At 26.5% G+C, this 20,586-nt stretch overlaps 2 protein-coding genes across 2 annotated transcripts; one reads left to right on the plus strand and one right to left on the minus strand.

Moving 5' to 3' along the window:
• The first annotated feature begins 405 nt into the window (after positions 1–405).
• LOC145846479 (small nuclear ribonucleoprotein F-like) lies at positions 406–7,800 on the plus strand. Its single transcript, XM_082953236.1, has 3 exons — positions 406–654; positions 5,424–5,526; positions 7,406–7,800. The coding sequence occupies exons 1-3, from the start codon at positions 561–563 to the stop codon at positions 7,461–7,463; spliced, it is 255 nt and encodes an 84-aa protein (XP_082809362.1). The 5' UTR covers positions 406–560; the 3' UTR covers positions 7,464–7,800.
• A 3,983-nt stretch (positions 7,801–11,783) lies between these two features.
• LOC145846482 (uncharacterized) lies at positions 11,784–14,707 on the minus strand. The gene is made up of 7 exons (XM_082953238.1): positions 14,692–14,707; positions 14,236–14,427; positions 13,809–13,961; positions 13,280–13,495; positions 12,907–13,026; positions 12,302–12,419; positions 11,784–11,829 (listed from the first exon to the last, which is right to left on the minus strand). Exons 1-7 carry the CDS (start codon positions 14,705–14,707, stop codon positions 11,784–11,786), a joined length of 861 nt encoding a protein of 286 aa, XP_082809364.1.
• Positions 14,708–20,586: the final 5,879 nt, after the last annotated feature.

The raw sequence follows: 20,586 nt of genomic DNA on the forward strand, positions 1-20,586 counted from the left end.
TTAATATTTAAGCTACAGTAATTCATTGTGCTCATGTAAAATACATTTGAAAACATTTAAAAAGTATATAAAACAAGTATTTACCTCTAAATTTTACAAAATTGCTTTTGGTTTACTTAAAATGTTTAATAATTTGTTCAAGATGAATTATGTGTATTTTAAAACCTTTTCTCATCAGCTTGTAGCATTACATTTAAAAGTTTGTAACTCATTTTAGTTATTACTTATTTTAATACGTTTTGGCAACTATAGAGTTTTTGTAGTCGCTGATATACCAACTTGTTCAGCTTTAAATTTGAAGCAGGTAGAAAAAAATCCATATTGTGCGTAGTGAGTAAATGCTAATATACACTTACCAAAACATTTATGAATGGCTTTGAAAAAAACTTTGCTTTTATTGATTATGGCAGCAAAACTGATATCTTACAACATGGAAAAAAAACTCTGAAGATTATTTTTTAGCCTAGTTCAAACAGTTTTGTAATCTATGATTCGCTACCAAGAGAAGATGTCAAAGCTGTAGACATTATTTTTACAGAAAGTACTATTAAATAGTCACCATGTCTTCTATGCCAATGAACCCAAAGCCGTTTTTGAACCAGCTCACTGGTAAGCCAGTCATGGTCAAGCTGAAATGGGGTATGGAGTATAGAGGTACGTTTACATAAAAATAATGTAATTAAATGTAAAGTTTAGTTGTGTAGTATATTTTATTTTGCTCATTGGAAAGCCAGTCATTGTGGATCTGAAGTGGGGTATGGAGAATAGAGATTTTTATTTATAAATATTATTAAGGCCATAGGGGGGTAGCCATGTTTTTTACAAGTTGATCTTATTTTATAGAGTGTTTTCTAAGCTTCAAGATACTTTTTATTGTTTAAAAAAATCTAATTATGTTTTGAGATATGAACAGTCAAAGTTGGGCCGCATAATAGGTTCCCTATGGGAAGGGAAAACTAAAACAGCAAAAAAAGAATATTTTATTTAGAATCTATCTCCTACATTTTTCAAGCAATCTTCAAACTTTCACAGTCTAGTCTCTATACAATAACAAAACAACGTTACTTTGGAATTAAAAAAAAAATTGTAGAATTATTTTATTTAAGAAAAAATTTTTTTTTTTAACTTTTGAGATAAAATTTTATTTTTATAAGTAATTAAAATTCATAAGTAACATTTTTTTCCTTTTAACATAGGAAACATTTTCTGAAAATTCCAAGAAGATTGCTTGAAAAATGAAGGAGGAGATAGAATTTTAGTGAATTTTAAAATTTTTGAGAAAATTGACCCCCAAAAATTTGCAGTCTATATGTTTGTATCGGAAACTTTTTACAAGAAATAAATACCTCATAAGTTATATGATATTTTTGAATTCTCAAAAAACTGGCATGTAGTTTGTATTTAAAGCTTTCATATAAAAGCCAAAGTTAATTTTTGTGAAAAAAAAGTGTTTTACCCCTCCGCCCCTATGGCCTTGATAAAATTGATAGTTTTAATTAAGCCAGTCATGGTTAAATTGAAGGGGGTATGGAGTATAGAGGTTTGTTTAAATGTGTTAAGATAAAAATTTGTTTGAAGTTAACGTATATGTCTTCTAAGTAGACTGAAGTAACTAAATACTACAATATTACCAACTTGTTGTACAGAATGATAGCTCCTAACTTAAGGCTAACTAGTTTTTAAGAAATGGTATACAGAGGTAAAATAGTTTACTGAATTAAAATATGTGACATTGTTAAACATTTTTAGTTTTACTTGAACCATTGCATAATTCAGCTAAAATTGTGGCCCCAATATTCTTGAACTTTGTTTTTTTTCTTTTGAAAAACGCTGAATATTCTTTTTGATTAAAAATAATTTATGTATGTATAAAGAAACTCAAGTTTAAGATATTTCTGAATTAACTTAATAACTGAGTATTCTACAACACAAAACAGTATTTACAAATATTTTTAGAAATTTAAAACTAATAATGAAAATATACCTAAAGAATTAACATTTTAATTTAATTTATTTTATCATTATTATTTATTTTATTTAATAGTTTTAACATTGAATAATAAGTATTTAACATTCTTTTATACACTGAAAATTAATACTTTATCAAGTAAAAGTTTCCATTTGGTTTGCATCTTTATTTTAATAATCATTGTAAATTATCAAATTGTAATCTTTTATAAAGAAAATATAAGTTTTTTATATCAGGTTATGATTCACTGTTATATCTTATGGAAGTAATTGTTACTAAGCACAAAACTTACTTGAATAATAAATAAAGTTGAACATTTTACTATTGGTCAATCTAATTTCAATAGTCTTTTTGTTCTCTTGTATGTTAGATATTTGTTAAATAAGAATTTTATGTTTGAATTTAATTATTTTGTACAAATTTTGCATTATCCTTTTAAAATTTATTTAAAACATGTAACATTAATTTGCTAAATTAGTACATTAATTTTATAAATAAAATAAAAACGACAAATACCATTAGAAAATGTGGCATTTTCATTTATTTTATTGCTTAATTACTATAGGTTTTTTATAAAAGTTGTGTAAGACATCAAATTTTTGTTGTAACCCATTTATTTTCTTAGTTATTATTAAAACAGGGTTGCCACACACTCAGGGAACTCTGGGAATCTCAGGGAATTTTCAAACTGTAGAAAATCTCAGGGAAACTCAGGGAAGTTTTGATTTTTTCTCTAAATTTCAGGGAAGTTTTTGAAAATCTCAGGGAAATTTTTTTCTAAATCTAGAATGAGGTTTAGTTAATCCAGTTTCAATATTTTGTTCAAAAGTAGTAATTTTTATTATTTAAGTGGTTATTTAGAATTTTTTTAGCCTTGCGGCTAGTTCTTCAATATTCTTTGTATTAACATTGTAGTTTTTTTAAGTTTTAAATTTATATTTACTTAAGTAAAATCAAACAGTTTAGAGAAATGAAAGTTGTTGTTAACTTTTTTACAATAATGTTAAGCTTTTAAGTTTTATTTACTGCATTCAGAACAGTTGCTAGGAAAGACATACAAGTCATAATGAAGTTATTATGTATGCATTTAAGTAAGTTTTTCATGTGAAATTATTATTATAGTATAATTAAATTTTGTCAATTAAAATGTCAAACAAATTAAACTTTATTCTTTTATGTAGAAAGTTAAGGGCATAGGGGGTAAACACCCATTTTTGGTTTTTGATCTTATTTTATATAGTTTTTGCTAAGCTAAAAAATGCTTTTTACAGATTTAAAAATTTCAAAATAGTTTTTGAGATATAGCCGGTCAAAGTCGGAGCCAACATAAGGTTCCTTATAGGAGACGCAAACTTAAACGGCAAAATTAGACTATTTCACTAAAAATCTATCTTCTCTTACGTTTTTTGAGATAACTACCTCAAATTTTCAGGAAATGTTCCTAAATATATTTAGAAAATTTTGTCGGAACAGAATTTAAAAAAAATGAAAAATAAAAATTTTATATAAAAAATAAACAAAAAAAACAGTTTTTTTTTTTTTTTTGTTATAAAATTTTTATTTCTTTAAGATTCTGTTCCGACAGAAATTTCTAAATATATTAAGGAACATTTCCTAAAATTTGAGGTAGTTATCTCAAAAAACCTAGAAGAAGATAGATTTTTAGTAATTTCTAGTTATTTGCTGTTTTAGTTTGCGCCTCCCATAAGGAACCTATTGTTGCCTCCGACTTTGACCGGCTATATCTCAAAAATTATTTTGAATATTTTAAATCTGTAAAAACCATCTTGTAGCTTAGTAAAAACTATATAAAATAAGATCAAAAACCAAAAAAGGGTGTTTACCCCCCCCCCTATGCCCATAACTAACAAGTTTACACAAAGTTGTGCAAAAGTTTAGTTTTTAATTTTTAATTGGTTTAAACCTTTTAAGATTGAGTTTTTGAAAACAGTTTTTTTCATAAATTTAAATGCAGAAGCATACATATACAACCTTCCTTTTATTGTTAAAGAAGAAAAATGAGAATGAGGTATTAATAATTTGTGTTAGAAGAAAATTTTTTTTTTTTAAGATTTGAAAAATACTCAGGGAAACTCAGGGAAATTTAAGGTTACTCAGGGAAATTTTTGGTCACTCAGGGAAGATTTTTTGGCTCAAAGAGTGGCAACCCTGTTATAACTAAAACATAATGTGGAACATGACTTTTAGTTACTAATTACTTGATAACTTAAAAAACAAGTGGCCTACTAGTTTTTTTTCAATGTAATAAATATGTATTTTACTTTACTAAAAAAATGTTACTTTTTATACAGAATGTTTATTTATTTCATGTTACATTAAGTTTGATGAAACTCAGGCTTGCTTTTTGCTACAAAAAAAGTATCTGTAGTATACTGCACTAATTCAGAAATTATGTGGTTTGTAGACATACTTTTCAATAATTTTTTAATAAATTAGAATTTTTTAAAACTCTCCAAGAGCATGTGTATACAAATAAGCTTGTTTAAAATAATAGTTTGAATTAATTATTATTGAGTTTTTAGTTAACATTTGAAAGTCTTCATGACCATATATTTATTCACCGAGTTTTTATTCCTAAAATATTGGAAATCTAAACAGAGATTTAGAAAATACTAGGTTGACTTTTTGAAGAATATGTCAATGGTCATTCTAAATTTCTATACTAAAACTTAAAGTGTTGATAAACACTCATAATTTATACTTAATGCACAATAGCTAGTATTATTAACAGTAGTTTATTTAGTATATTTTAACAATTGATAGAAAACATGTATTTAAAAATAAATTTTACTTACATTATATATCAACTCAAGATACTTTGTGAACAACAATGAATATGTATTTGATGTTAATTGATATGTTTTTGAAATAAACACTATTTACTCACAATGCTATAAAGTGTTGGTGTTTTTAGTTTTTCACATTGTACGATGTTTGGTGGATATGCAACTACAATATAATGTGTAAGTTTTTAACTTTTATCATATTTTAGGATATTTGGTGAGCAATGACTGTTACATGAACATGCAACTACAATATAATATAGTGTGTATATTTTTAACTTGTATTTTTTATATCAGGATATTTGGTGAGCGTTGACTGTTACATGAAAATGCAACTACAATATAATATAGTGTGTTTATTTTTTAACTCATATTTTTTATACCAGGATACTTGGTGAGCGTTGACTGTTACATGAACATGCAACTACAATATAATATAGTGTGCATAATTTTAACTTGTATTTTTTATATCAGGATATTTGGTGAGTGTTGACTGTTACATGAACATGCAACTACAATATAATATAGTGTGCATAATTTTAACTTGTATTTTTTATATCAGGATATTTGGTGAGCGTTGACTGTTACATGAACATGCAACTACAATATAATATAGTGTGTATAATTTTAACTTGTATTTTTTATATCAGGATATTTGGTGAGTGTTGACGGTTACATGAATATGCAACTCGCAAACACCGAAGAGTTTGTTGAAGGAAACAAAGCTGGTAACCTCGGTGAAATTCTCATCAGGTTATTAGTTTTTTATATATTTGAGATATAATTTAAATATTATTATCAAGTTGTGTCATTAAAATGGAAAAAATGTTGAGAATAAATGTAATTAAAAAAAAAAGGGTTTTTATTTTTCAATTAAAGCTAAGTATAATGGTTAAAATACAGTTGGTTTTATTGTGATTACACCAATTAAAAGTAATTAAACTGCATCGGGGGTTGTATGTTCTTTTTAAAAATATCAATATCTTATCAATTACAGTACAATTATCTTATCAATATAAGTTAGTTTTTATAATATATAAAAAACTTAAACTAATTTTTGATAAATAGTCATTTTTGTAAATAGTTTTTGTTACAGACATACTGGTCACAAAAGTTTTAAATTTTTTTTAAAATCTACATACTTTTTTGAATCAGAGAGCAAAATTTTTTATGAAACATTCCTTAAATAGTTTAAAAAATATTAGTTTTTTAACGGAAAAATATATTGAAAATAAAAAAAAGTAATTAATCGAAAATCTTTTTTTTTAATTAAAAAAAATTCTTACTTAACTGTTAAATTTTGAAGAAAAAAAAACTGAAGTAAAATATTGATTATTGTGGGGTTTTCACTTTATAGTTTTGGATTTCTTTTAACAACCTATCGAACTCAACAACTCATATCTTAAAAAATATTTTAAATTTTATTAAGTAATAGAAAGTTTCTGGTAGCTCATCTATGACTTAACAAAAAAAGACCAACTTGTAGAAACAAGGTGGTCCTCATATGGCCTTAATCTTATAAACTTGTTTTTTATTCAAGCTTTATTTTTTTATGGAGTACTAAGAATTAATATAACACCTTGCAAATAGTTTTCCAATTACAATATCTGATGAAATATCTTAAAACTGAATTTGTCTATTATTATATTCTAGGCTTAGTTTTTAAGTTTATAACAAAGCTATTTTAAGATAGTTTTTATTAATAATATTTTATAACATTTAAAAATATTCATTGCTTTTGATAAATCATCGTTGTTTTTCTATAGTTCAGAATTTCTTCTATGACATATTCAACATAATTATTTGATACATATTTAAATCTAAAATAAAAAAAATATTTAATATTTACACAGTATTCATATGGAAATAAATTTGTTGTTTGCTTTATGCCTTAAATTTTAGCTCAAAAGTTATATACAAGCAAAGTTTTAATTGTTATCAATTAAAAAACTTAATAAAGTTTTCTAAGGTTTAAACATATACAATTTAAACAAAATATGAGCCTTTTAATATACGCTTTTATTAAATATTTTATACATGAAAGCTAACAAGTCTTATGTAATCTTTACTAAGGGTAGTTTAAATAGAAAATATCATGTTTTGAAAGTTTTAAATGTGTGTTTTTTCTCTTTTTGTTTACAACAACAATTTTTGCTACTTGTTCATTCTTTGAAATTTATCTCAAGTTTTGTTGTTTATTTAAAAAAATCTCAGTTATTACCACTCAATAATTTTATTTTCAACGTTATAAATGCAACAGTTTCATGAAAGTTTTAAATTTTAAAAATTGTAAATATTTTAATAGTCTAAATGTTCCATATACTATTAGGTTCTATCTTTCACAGTAATTAAACAAACTTGCAAATTTCATGTTTACAGTTTTTATATTTAATTTAAATAAATATTTTTTATCTGTTTAAATGAATATTTTTTAAATAGATGCAACACTGTTCTGCACGTTAAATTTTCTTGTATTTGATATATAACAAATAAGTGTTTAACATGATTCACTTTTCTTACACCGTTTATGTCAAATTCACAAATTTGTACACGTATTTGGTTTAAATGAATATTTTTTTAAATATTTTAATTATAAAAATTTAAATAATATTTCAATATTTTTTCAAAACAGATGCAACAACGTTCTCTACATCAAAGGCATCGAGGAAGGCGAGGCCGGTGAAGTTTAAACGATTCTGATTGGCTCAATCAACAAGTGATCTTCTGTGATTGGCTCAATCTGGTCTGGTGTCTTCACTGATTGGCCGATCTTATTTTGCAGCGTTTTCATTTGTTAAATATTCGCTTGGTTTGAAAATAGTTCACATAGTGTTGAGCACTTTTAGTAGTCACTATTTTTAATTTTTATCCGATATTGTTTTACCATGTATGTTAGAGATGGATATCAAATTAAAGCATTCCTAAAATGTGCATTTTGAAGTAAAGTTTTTATTGTTTAAATTTTAGTAAATTCTGTTGAGTTGTAGAAAAATAAAATTTTTTCTGTTGTCAATAAATTGTTTAAATTGTGAATTTCTAATGTATATCTACTTTTACTTTGTGTGTCCAACGTTTTATAAAAATATCATCAGTCAATTTTTACACAAGTGCGCTTAAATATAGCTCTCAATCTTTTTCAGGAAGTGTATAAACAAATTTGAGGGTTGCTTAGCCTTTGAAATAAAATAAAAGTAAGGCATTTGGGATCAATAACAATCTACTTAAAACAATGAACTTGAAACAATCTACTTAAATAAAAATAAGGTTTAAATTTACTTTTTACGTCATTTATACCTTACAAATTAGTGATGAATTGTATAAATGTTAAAACTGAACACTCAACCTACATTCTAGGATATAATAACCTCTCAAAAATATTGATAATGTCTGGCAAAACTGTTACATCGGTGCTAGCGATCTGTGAACAGTAGAGTGATCTGTTTCCATAAAAAATCATGTAGTAGATCTTGGTGAAACTTTTTGTGCATAATCACATAAACAGACAACACGAAAAATAGCTTTTACCACTACCGTACTACTTATATTTTTTATAGGAACAAACCCCATGTAATTTATATGGGACCTTGAAAATTTGACCTTCAAGTTTTTAGCTGAATATTTACGTACATTTAGCAATCATCACGAAAACACATTTTACGCGTTTTCACTAAAGTTTCATGAAAGCACTTCTCGATTTTCTCAAAAAAATGAAGAATGATAAAATGTACAGAAAATTTAAAAATGTCTTGAAATATATAATTTAAATTTTACAACTCCCCTTAAAATATGCGTGGGTCCTTTTTTGCTCTTTATCATACACTCCGTAAGATCTAGTGTAAGTTTCAAAATTTGCCAGAATATCTACAGGGTTGCAAATAAACTTGAAAGTTGACTTTGTATTTTAAAAAAACCTGGAAATTAGCAATTTAAAAAAATAAACTGGAGTTTTGAACAAAATAGCTACAATTTTAAACGACATTAACATTTAAGTAATGAAGTTTTGTTTTTATAGATTAGAAAATTTATCATGTAGATAGTTTTTTATCGTTATTAAGATTTTTATCTAAAAAAGATTAAAAGTAGCTCTACAGTGTTTTCTCATTGTTTTTATACAACTTAAAACATTTTTTGCATTAAACTTAATTTTGTACTAATAAACCCAAAAGCTTGTGCTTTAAAAATTCTGAAAGAAATATCTCTACCGTTGCCAAGTACCTAGTGTAAACTTACCAGAATATCTACTATAAGTTTCACAAGTTTGCTACAATACTTAGTAATAATAATAAGTAAAATAATACCAAACAAATGATGTTTAAATAGTAAATAATAACACTTTGGTAAGTATAATAAGTTTAGGCGTATCAACTTATTCTAAAATAGTCAGAAAACTATAAAATTTCGAGTTCATTTACACCAAGAATAAAGAATACTTTCTACCTATTTTGAGCCATTGTTTTTGTACTGTTATACACATATTATTAATAAACACATATTTATAAATTTTGCTATAGCGAAGTAATCCTTGTGAACAGACATAAAAAAACATATTTTTTGCATTGATTGTTCGAAAACAAACAAAAAGGTCTTAACTTCTAGAGACGATAATAACATATACTATTTTACTATTTCAAGACTTTATTATGCAAACTAAGTTTCGGTCAAAGTTCTTTTTTTTTTGATTATTTCCATACTGTACAAACACGTATTTTAACATAACAGTTAATCTTACTTTAATTTACAATGAGTTTTACAAAAACTTACAAAAGAGTCTCATACTAAATCAGTGAAGTTAGTGCTTATCATTTTAAAGAGGACCGCAGCCTTCATTGAAATTTTGTATTATTAATAATACTATCGAAAAATATATGTTTTTTTTAAAGTGACATGTACAAAATAAAAGAATAAAATACAGCATCTATGAAATTTTAGTTCAAATAGTAAAATTAGTATACTAAGAGTTTTACTTTTCACAAAATGTGCATGGAGTGTAACTTTAGTATTTAGGTAATTATGTTATTTTTTAATATTTTTTAACAGTATTAAGTAAATATAAAAATTCGCAAAGACTTTATTTCTTAAAATATGTAATGTATAATTATTAATACATGTAGTACACTGTAGAGAGGCTTTAAAATTCTAAACCCTATGATTTAAGTAAGCCATAAAAAAACAATAAAAACTTTTAAGTCTAAACACCAAACCAAAAAATCTAAAATACTTATTTTAACAAAAGTAGTTTAACTGTTGTGAATTTAAAACACAAGTAATAGTATAAAGCAAATAAAACTATTTTGATAAATAAAAACTTAGTAAAGCATTTAGCAACATTATACTAACAGTATTCTCAAAAAAAAGTCAAATTAATTTTAAATCTAAACCTAAGGTGAACACCGTGGATTTGTTAACAAGGTTGTTGCTTTGAATTCACTTTGACAGAGCATAATGCAGGGGCGTGTCTAGAGTTTTTTCAGTGAGTTAGCACAATAATTTTTCTTCAATAAATAGAGTAGTTTCCGTAGTAACTTTTAGTAATACGTTTTGGAAAACTACGTAACATAACTGTCTCAAATTTTTTTTTCAGGTACATGATAAAAGTATTCAAACTTTAAACAACTTGAAAACACCAGTAAAACATAACTAAAAGTGTTGTTAAGTAGTCCAGTTCTTTATTATTATTATTTAATAATCAAAATACAAACCTAAGTTCAGTTAATATTGAATTTGTAAAAGTATTGCCTTACGTTGTTAAGCTAAAATGTATTTTTAAACCCTTTATATATAAGAAACTAAAAACAAAGTGCTAATCAAAACTAGCTAATAGATTGTCTTAATATTAAAACAACATATATAATGTTATGTAAGTAAATTACTTAGTCAAACAAAAAAACGTATAAACTGTATAAAAATATTATAACTACGAACGTTGCGAATTTTCAAAAGGAAACCCTTTGGGCTGTATAATAATTTAAAAATAGTTATATAGAACACTTTGATTGGCTTATTTTGAATGAAAAGTTTCATTTTTTAAATGTGAAGCTTTCGCTGCTACAAAATTTTTATAAAGCGTACACATTATTTTCCAATAAAAACATTTTAAAACTACTTGATTAGTTAATTTTGGTTTTCTGAAAAAAAAAAAAATAATAAAACTACGTCTTTTTTGTAAAACAACTCTTAACTAAACTTTATTTTACAGAAAAAAGCTAACAGCTGGATATGAACTTTTAGTCGGTGTTGAAAATTAAAACCACATTAAATCGCCTTTTTGTTACGTTTTCTTACAGTTTTAGTTTTTTAGATGTCGCCCAGAAAAACAGTCAAAACACGCTATAATGCTTTGAGCCTAATTAATACTACTGAAGTATAATTTTATACTTAAACTAAAAACAATTTTGTGTTTTTTTATTTTCGCTAGACTGTTTTTAAAACAACTCATCTGCACAATATTTAAATGATTGGCCCAATACTAGTAATACTAATTGTCATGAAGTTTAATACAAATTTTAAAGCCAGCAGTTAACTTTTAGTTAAGTTTATCTATTATTCATCATATACGTAAAACAATTACAACTGTATTAAATTACTAGGTTATAACATTACACTAGGAAGGATACAGATATTTTTAATATCTTTTTATTTAAAAATTAATTTTTCACTAATTTTTTTTATACATTTAATCACTTTTTAAGCTATGTTACGATTTGATTTCAAGTTAGTTTCGAATAAACGTTTTTTTTTTGTAGAGCGTTAAACAAAGTTTCTTCGTACATATGGTCCTAGTGCCAATTACTTTGAACGCTGTTTTTGTCTATCATAAAACAATATCTACATGAAAGCTAAAACTACATTGAAACAACTTTTTTTTATAATCCAAATTACAGTTTATTAGTGTTTAAGCGAATTAGTATAAAAATAAAATCTCAAAAAATGTTTTATCAGCTTTTTTTTTGTATTTTCCAAGCATGGCCCTTTATAGCGTACATTGAATTTTTTTAAAGTTTTGTTTTATTTCAAGCTTGTCCGGCTTCTGCAGCTGCCGGAGAGTAGCTTCCTTGCCTGTAAAAATAAAACGTTATTGAAAAAAATAAACTGAAAAACTAGAGTTTTTAAGAACTTCGTTTATGTGCAAACACTAGCTGAAAACTTCAATACAAAAAAATGCACAAAGATATAGTTGTATAAATAGATAGAAAATACTTTGTAAGCCACATTAACTACAATGAAAGCCTTTTGCTAAAACAATGATAACAGTTTGCTTTAAAAGATTTAAAAACTTTAAGCTTCTTTTATTCGACGAATATTCTTATTTGTTCACTTATCAGTACTAATTACAACGTCTTATTGGTTACAAACAACTCAATTTGTAGCTTTTACGTATGGCGTCACAGACAAAACAAAATAAACAATTGCAAACAAAAATAACAAACGTATATAACTCACTATGTAGCTTTGATATGTGACATTACAGATATAATAAATAGTTATTAAAAATAAACATATATATATATTTACATACAAATAAACTCACTTTGTAGCTTTTATGTATGACATCACAGACAACGCAACAATGGCGACCAATAGGGCGACAGCAAGCGCGATCAGCAACCAGCCACTAGGTGGACCAACTGTTGACGGCTCCTTAAATCCTGTGAATTTGTTTGATTGTTACTTATTGTAATTAAAAATTATCAAACGAAAAAAAATTGTAGTACTAGTTTAACTAACTTTTCTTTTTTGTTAATAATAACTAGTTGTTATTTGATTAACTTTAAAGGGAATAACTAAAAGTTATTTTCTATTTGTTTAGTAGAAAAGTTGTTTTACATTGTTTATTTTCATTCTAACTATTTCCTTCTGACAGAAAAATTAAGGTTCTTATACTCTCTACTATTTAAAATAAAGAAAAAAATCGTTAACTAACTCATTACTTTTCTTCAATGGCAAAAAAAAAGAGTTTTACGTAAATTAGCAACCATTAAACGAAACAAACGAACAGTTATTTTTTTCATAACTTTTAACTACATTGTGTACGAACCAACAAATTAGTTTACTGCTTTACTTTTGCACGTATTTTCTGTAAAAACACACACGAAACGTATTAAACAGTGATTTTTTTTGATAAAACAAACTCACTAGTAGTGACGTCAGCTGTCGTGTTCAACTGTTGAGTGGTCATTTCAGGAACTGTGGTGGCCTCAGGTGTTGTGGTCGTAACTGGTACGGTTGGTTCGACTTCAGTCCAAGGTGGTAGGACTGTCGGAAAAACAAGCAATTAGAAAAAGTTAAACAAGGCGTATGTACAGAGAGAAACTTAAATTAGACAGTTATTTTTAATATTTTTGAATAAATCTATAAGCTTAGTACTTCCAAAAATTGTTTCACAAATTCTAAGTTGAACCAAAAAGTGTAAAACCAATCGTTTTAAAATTATGTTTTTATGATAGATAAATAAAACTCTCATTCTAAACAGACCAATTGTTTTTATGTTGTTTTGTTCACAACTCACCGTATATCTGAGTGTCGCACAGTTCGATCGTGTCACCGATTTCCGCGCCCGCCGCCGCCGCCGTCTTCACTTTCCGCATGAGCGCCCTCGCCTCCTGGTGGTGGTTCCTCCTCGTCACAATCTTCAGCAACACTTCCTCGCTCGACCTCAAAGCCGTTCTGTAGCTCACGAGCAATCTCATCGATCCGGATCCCTCGCCGGATCCCTCCCCGGATCCTGGTGGAATGTCGAATGTTATTAATTTAAATGAATAATTATGTTTTAGATAGTAGATGTTATGGAAGGAAAATTGTTTGCAGGCTGTTGCTTGTACTATTAGTTTCATCACAGTTTTGTTATTAAGCTGCAGGAGTATTTTTTATTTGACGAAAGTGAGCCTTGTGAACACTCTAAAGTTTTCGCTGTATATTAAACAACTTTAAAATAAAGTTAAAGAAAATATTTGTTTAAATTTTTTCATGTTTAAACAACCACGTTTATTGGAATGAAAATTAACTTGGAATTTTTGTAGGAAATATGGAAAACAAACCTCCTCTATCGACGTATTCGCACGAACTCATGGTGAGATCGCAGTAGAGTTTGATGAAGCCCGCCCACTCGTCGTAATGATGATCGTGCACTTCGACGCTCTCAACGTCCAACACCAACCTCAACTCTTCCAACGATTCCAGCAAGTCCGTTTCTGTGGAAAGTAATTAATTAAACATAGCTCGAAAGTTTTTGAAAAAATATGTAGCAAACATGCTTAAGTTTGCATAGTTTATAAACGTTTTCTAAAGTTTTTTTACTAAAAACGTCTTTTACACAGTTCACATTAGTGAAATTTTGATATGAATGACGAAATGTTTCGAAATGATTGAAAAGATTTTGTGTAATCACCGATTTAAAACATATTCATAGCTTTATCAAAAACGCAAGTCAAGTATGAACTTCAACTCGTAGTTTCAAAATCAAACCGTTCTTGTATCTGATGTTGATCTTCGAGTACAGGACCCTCTTTTCTCCCAGTGTCAGGTTGGGGAAGGTTTCATTTTCAGGTGTGACGTCACCGGAACCCTCTCCTGATCCTGAAAATCCTGAAAACACTTCGGATGATCGCTGCAGTTTCGACACGATCTCATCGGCAGTCTCTTCCAATGCGGCCGATACTGGAAAAATATTTTGTTGGAAAATAATTTAATGTTGGAAAAGCTAGATGATCTCTGGCAAAACCTTATTATTTAAGTATTTGTTTGTTTATCTAAAACATTTACTTTGTACTTTACTTCATAACTTTACTACTACATGACGTAATTTTTATATCTTGTTCTATATACATTTTGCATACCTACTTTAGCAATGTCGACGGGGCGTACAGCTCGATTTGAGTTATACGCATACTGTAGCAGACAAGCTGTCCTCAAGCAACAAACTTCCACTTTTGGTCATTTTGAACATTGAACTCAACGTATAAGCCTACACATTCGGTGGCATAAACTTATTACTTCTATCTTTCCTTTCTTTATTTCAATGTTGTACCTTTTTGTCTCGCTCTACATCCGGTGTCAACAAGGAAGTATTCGTTACAGCACAATTAGAATCGTGAACTGCAAGGAAACTTCTAAAGTAGTAAACCTTTCTTATTGTGTCTTTTATTTTTATGTATAATAAAGCATATAGATACTTGTTAGTCTATATTGAAAGTAATCTTATAAGTAAAACGAAGAGGGTATTAGCTCTTAAACCCTCCCGCACTCGCAGGCCGAGGTAGCAACTAAAGATAAAGATGGCCCCGAAACTTTTGCGAATCTGGCTCTTGTCGAAACTGCCGAACCTGTAGACCCAAGTAGCCCGGAGTACATCAAGCTCAGTTGATACAAATGCTTAAAAGAAAGAAAAGTCAAATCAATATACTGGTTATACTCCGAGTTCACGAGTTGAACTTGATAAAATTTGTTAAACTGCAGTATTTATTTACAATGTTTTAACCTTTACATGGTCTTTATCAAAATAACAAAGTTGTTTTATTTTTTATAACCTTATTTTTATAACAGCTTACAGAACAGTTAATCTCTATACTAAATATGTGCGGACTTGAACACTTATAATATTTAAAACTTAAATTCTTAACAAATATAAATTAAATGATGATATAAATCAAGAATTAAAGTAAATAGAAAACAGGGTCGGTCTCTTAAGGTATATTGTAATCATTTGTAAACTGTTAGTTAAAGTCAGCCTTTTATGTAAAAATATTTCTAACTATGATTCATAATTAAATTTTTTTGAACGTCTTAAGTAATAGTTAGCTTAAATATTATAAAATGTACTAGTTAGTCATACATAAAAACTATTGTTTAAAAACTCATAAGTGACTCTTAACTTTATAAAAACTAATAGGAGTATATTAGTTAAATATAATCATTAAAAACAAAAACTGCTGAATTACAAACACTCCAGGCGTGTTACAATTGCAGTTATAGAAAACTGAATGTAATTTAACGAAATTTTAATATTAACGATAAAATAATCATTTTATAAGCACCATTACCAAGAGCAAGTTTATAAACATTAGTTTAAAGAAACTTTTATTGTAAACAAAAAAAGATAAAAAGTTATGGTCCATTGGCAATATCCATAACACATTGTAAAAAGCATATCTAGCGTATTGAGTATTTGCCTCAATCAACAATCAAATGAGATATTCTACGTATTTTTAAAAGATTTGAAAGTAACAGTTTGAACAAATACAACGTTTATACTGACTTTAAAAAGTTACTCAGCTGATGACTCAGCTTCAATTAAACTTTTTAGCAAACTCAAAGTAAACTGAAATCTAAACGGTTACAAAATCCCTTAAATTTTGTATTTAAACTTGGTATATTTTAGGCAAAAAACTAATGCAACAACTAAATAACACAAAATAAAAAAAATTTAGACATAGAATTTTAACAGGAGACGATACAACGAACAAACAAAATTAGTTCAAGAAAACCATAGCAACAACATAAAACAACAATGTCACTCTGAATTAGTTCTATAAAATTGTTGAACTTGATTTAGAGTATAATATATGGATCATTTAATACAAATATACATAATTTGTAGTAAATATTCATCTTATAATACTAAAAACCACAGTTTGAATATGAAACTTTGTATGTTACTTTTGTGTTTAAAATATTTGCTCGTTATATGACGGCAGTAATTAAATATATTAAAAACTTAAAATTGAAAAAAAATTAAAAGCAAAAATCTATAGAAAGCACAACAAACTAGTTACTGATTTATCACAGGTATGACCTCATATATCAATTGAAACCCAAAAAATTGAGATTGAAAACCTAAAAAATTCGGAATATTGATTAATTTCAGTATTTAAATTCAAACTTAAGAGTATCTAAAATCATGGTCTGGTACAAAAAAGTTTTAAAAATGGCTTTAAGATGTACAAGAAAATAACTCAAGCTTAATGTACAACGTATCTCTGACAACAATTGATACATTGCTAACACAAGACATAAAGTTTTCAAAAACATACAATAAACCTGAGAAAGATATAAAAATAATGATGAATGCAAATGAAATAAAACAAAGGTAAGAACAAAAGTAACTGCACATTTAAAATGATTGTTTTAAGAAAAATGTCATTTATGTAAGTAAAAAAAAAACATATAACCAACAAACTTATTGTGTGAAACAAAATCAGCATCGTACAGCAATAAATTAAAGCAACCCAGAATAAAAAACTATCAAAAGTACGTTCACATAACTCAAAAAAGGAAATTCGTGGTGAGAAAATATTTTTCGAATTTAATTTAAAGTTTAAGCAGATTTTTGATTGTCGTGTAAACTAAAATATTAACTCATTTTAAAGATAGAATAAAAACAGTTTATTGGAAATATAAAAAAAGAATTAATAATGTTTTAACATTACAAACGAAAATAAGAAAATTTAAAATCAGATATCTTGATTGTTACGTCATTTCAACAATTAAGAACATTTAAAAGACTTTGGGTTAAATTAAAAAAAAAAATTGAATTAAAGTAACAAATAACATGGAAAGTGTAATAATTTACGAACATTACAACATGATGTCTTCTTTAAACTTTAGACTACAAACCGTAAAAGTTTAAACATAGAAAACAAACATGAATTAACCCTTACTACTTACTTTAAGACTGAATCAATATCAACTGATTTAAAATAGGAATTAAAGTAAATTGGGTCAGTCTATTAAACAAACTCTTAATGAATATTGTAATCATTTATAAACTACTATCTTACGTCAATCTATTGATTTACAATATTTTTTAACTGTGATTCATAATTATAAAACGCTTTTTAGCAGCTAAAGTTATAGCTTACTTAAATGTATAAAACTTTAGTTTAATACTCAAAAATGACTCTTAATATTATATAAATTAAGAACATTTAATAGGATCATGAATAGGTAAATTAAATCAATAAAAATACAAACTGTTGAGTTACACGCTCATCAGGTGTAGTTCAACTGCAGTTATAGAAACTGAATGGCTTTAAAATGTACACATTTATTCACAATATTCTAAGATTTGTAATTCTCTAGAAATACGTACAACTTTTCTAAAATAATAAAGATTCAAATAAAGCAGTTTCAGCTGATGACAATAAACAACTTAGCTTTAGAAAAGTAAAAAAGCTATGAAAGTCCTTAAGTGGGTTGTTTGAAGTTGCTTTATTTTATTTTAGGCAAAAAACTAACTCAAAGTGTTTTTAATAATGACAAAATATAAGTTAACAATGTTTTAGACATGAAATTTTAACAGGCGACAATACAACAAACAAACAAGATTAGTTCAAGAAAACCATAGCAACAACACAAAACAACAATGTCACTCTTAATTAGTACCATAAAATTGTTGAACTTGATTTAGAGCATAATAAATAGATTATTTAATACAAATATACAAAATTTGTAATAAATATCCATTTTATAATACTAAAAACCACAGTTTAAATATGATATTTGTACGTTACTTTTAATATTTGCTCATTAAATGATTGCAGAAATCTTAAGACAGCACAACAAATAACTTACTGATCTATCACAAATATGATTTCAATATTTAACGAGATTGAAAACCTAAAAGGCTCAGAAATTATTAAAATAAAACTTAAAAGAGTATCCAAAATAATATACTGGTACAAAATAGATTGAATGGTTTTAAGATGTACAAAAAAAAATAAAACCAAATCTTAATGTACAACGTATCTCCGACAACAATTGATACATTGTTAACACAAGACATAAAGTTTTCAAAAACATAAAATAAAACCTGAAAGATATAACAATAATAATGAATGCAAACAAAAATAAAACAAAGGTAGGAATAAAACTTGTAACTGCAGAAATAAAAACTATTAATCTTAGAAAAAAAGTCATTTATGTAACTAAAATAAAATAGATAACCAAGTATGTTGCAGTAAAATTACTACAAAATCAGCAAAACACATCAGTTAAAAGATGAAATTCGATAAAAAAAATATATATAAAAAAAAAACTAGTTTATCTAATTTAAACTAACTTACTTATATTAATTTTAGAAAACGCAAAGAAAACTAGACAAATGAAACATAACAACTCATTAGAGGAATAAGTCAAAGCTACACAACATATGTAAAAACTTTTGTATAAAACATTAACGAATACAGATAAACAACAATTATAATAGGATGAATATTTATATTTACAAAAAAGTCAGATTTGTATTAGACAAACCTCATGATAAATAAAATGACTTGAAGTGGCATATGATGTCTGTAAAATATCAAAAAAAACGAGTAGAATTTATCGTGACTAGAGAATACCAGACACGATTACAATAAAAACTAGAATAAGAAATATTCAAAAAACAAATAAATGAAATGTTAACAAATTTAAATTCTGAACCATAATTAATGTTAAATGACGTTTAAAATCCACATTAAAACTTAAACAAGAACCCTAATATTCAACTTATTAACCTGCAATAGAAAGTACAAGCAAAGCAATTGTACTAAAAGTAAACTTAACGTTATAAATACTAATTAAATTTTAAAAGTTTACTTGTAATAGCCTGAAATTTGAACCATAGTATAACATTTACGGTTAAGATAAACTTTTTTTTCCGTTTCACTGCGAAAAACAATGTTTTATATCAGACAAAACCACGAATTTAAAACATAAGCTAGCAACTCCAGAAAAGTAAGCAAAAAATTAGGATGTGCAGATAGATGTAAACTGTTAATCATAATCAAAAAGAAACTGTTCCTAATTAATAGTATAATCGAACACGCTGTTTGCAGTTCCAAAGTTAAAGGGAAATAAAATTTATTAATGTAATTTTAACCTAAAATTAATATAGTTAAATTTAAAGTTAATTTACCACATTAATTATTAAGCTTATAAACGAAAGTTCATCGAAAATACAAACAAAGAATTTTTTGATATCTGGTACAGTTTCTGTGTATTTTCAATAAACAAATGTACTTTATTTGGTTATAAGTATAAAGATCATGCTTTCGTATGCTCAACTTCAAATAAAAATTTTAGAATCCTAAACTGTGTACCTTAACGACATTGCTTATGTACTTGAAATTTAGGACAGAATACACGATTTACTTACGAAATTAATACTACTACAACTACCTTTTAGAAAAGACCCAAAAACTCAAGAAAATATAAGCTCAATAGCTATTGAATTAAACAAAGATATTTTTGGAATGAGTAGCCACTGAAAAGAATAAACAAAAACTGATAGAGCTTAACACAATAACTGATTTTCTAACGTCTTTACATAACATAGTTAACAAAAATTGCATAACTATACCTCTTTACATAAAACATTAACAAAATATATAACTACCTTTATTTAATCAATATTATGTACAGTTCAGAAACAAAATGCTTGTATGACTTTTGTCTACTTTAAAGCACCAAAAAACTGAAATGGTATTAGTAGATGCAGAGTAAATTGTCTAATTAGATAAGGTAATTCAAAGTAGGATAGTTTGTTGAATGAGTTACATTATGAAATAAAATAAAAGGAAAATAATATTCGTAAACATCTGCTTCACTTAAATTAAATATAAACACATGCATAGATTTCTAGAGATGTAACGTTTAGTTAAAAACAAAATTACCCTTTCCACATTATTTATCTTATTGAGCAATGCATCCAAAATCAAACCAACCAAACAAAAAAAAACATAAATTAGTGTGACAAATTACGAACAACAATGCAAAAACTAAGAAAAAGCTAGAAGCTCTTTACCCATACATCTAGACACTTTAAACGATATGTTA

The sequence above is a fragment of the Thalia democratica genome, unplaced genomic scaffold (assembly GCF_965202585.1).
Source record: "Thalia democratica unplaced genomic scaffold, ktThaDemo2.hap1.1 HAP1_SCAFFOLD_463, whole genome shotgun sequence".
NCBI classification, from domain to species: Eukaryota; Metazoa; Chordata; class Thaliacea; order Salpida; family Salpidae; genus Thalia; species Thalia democratica.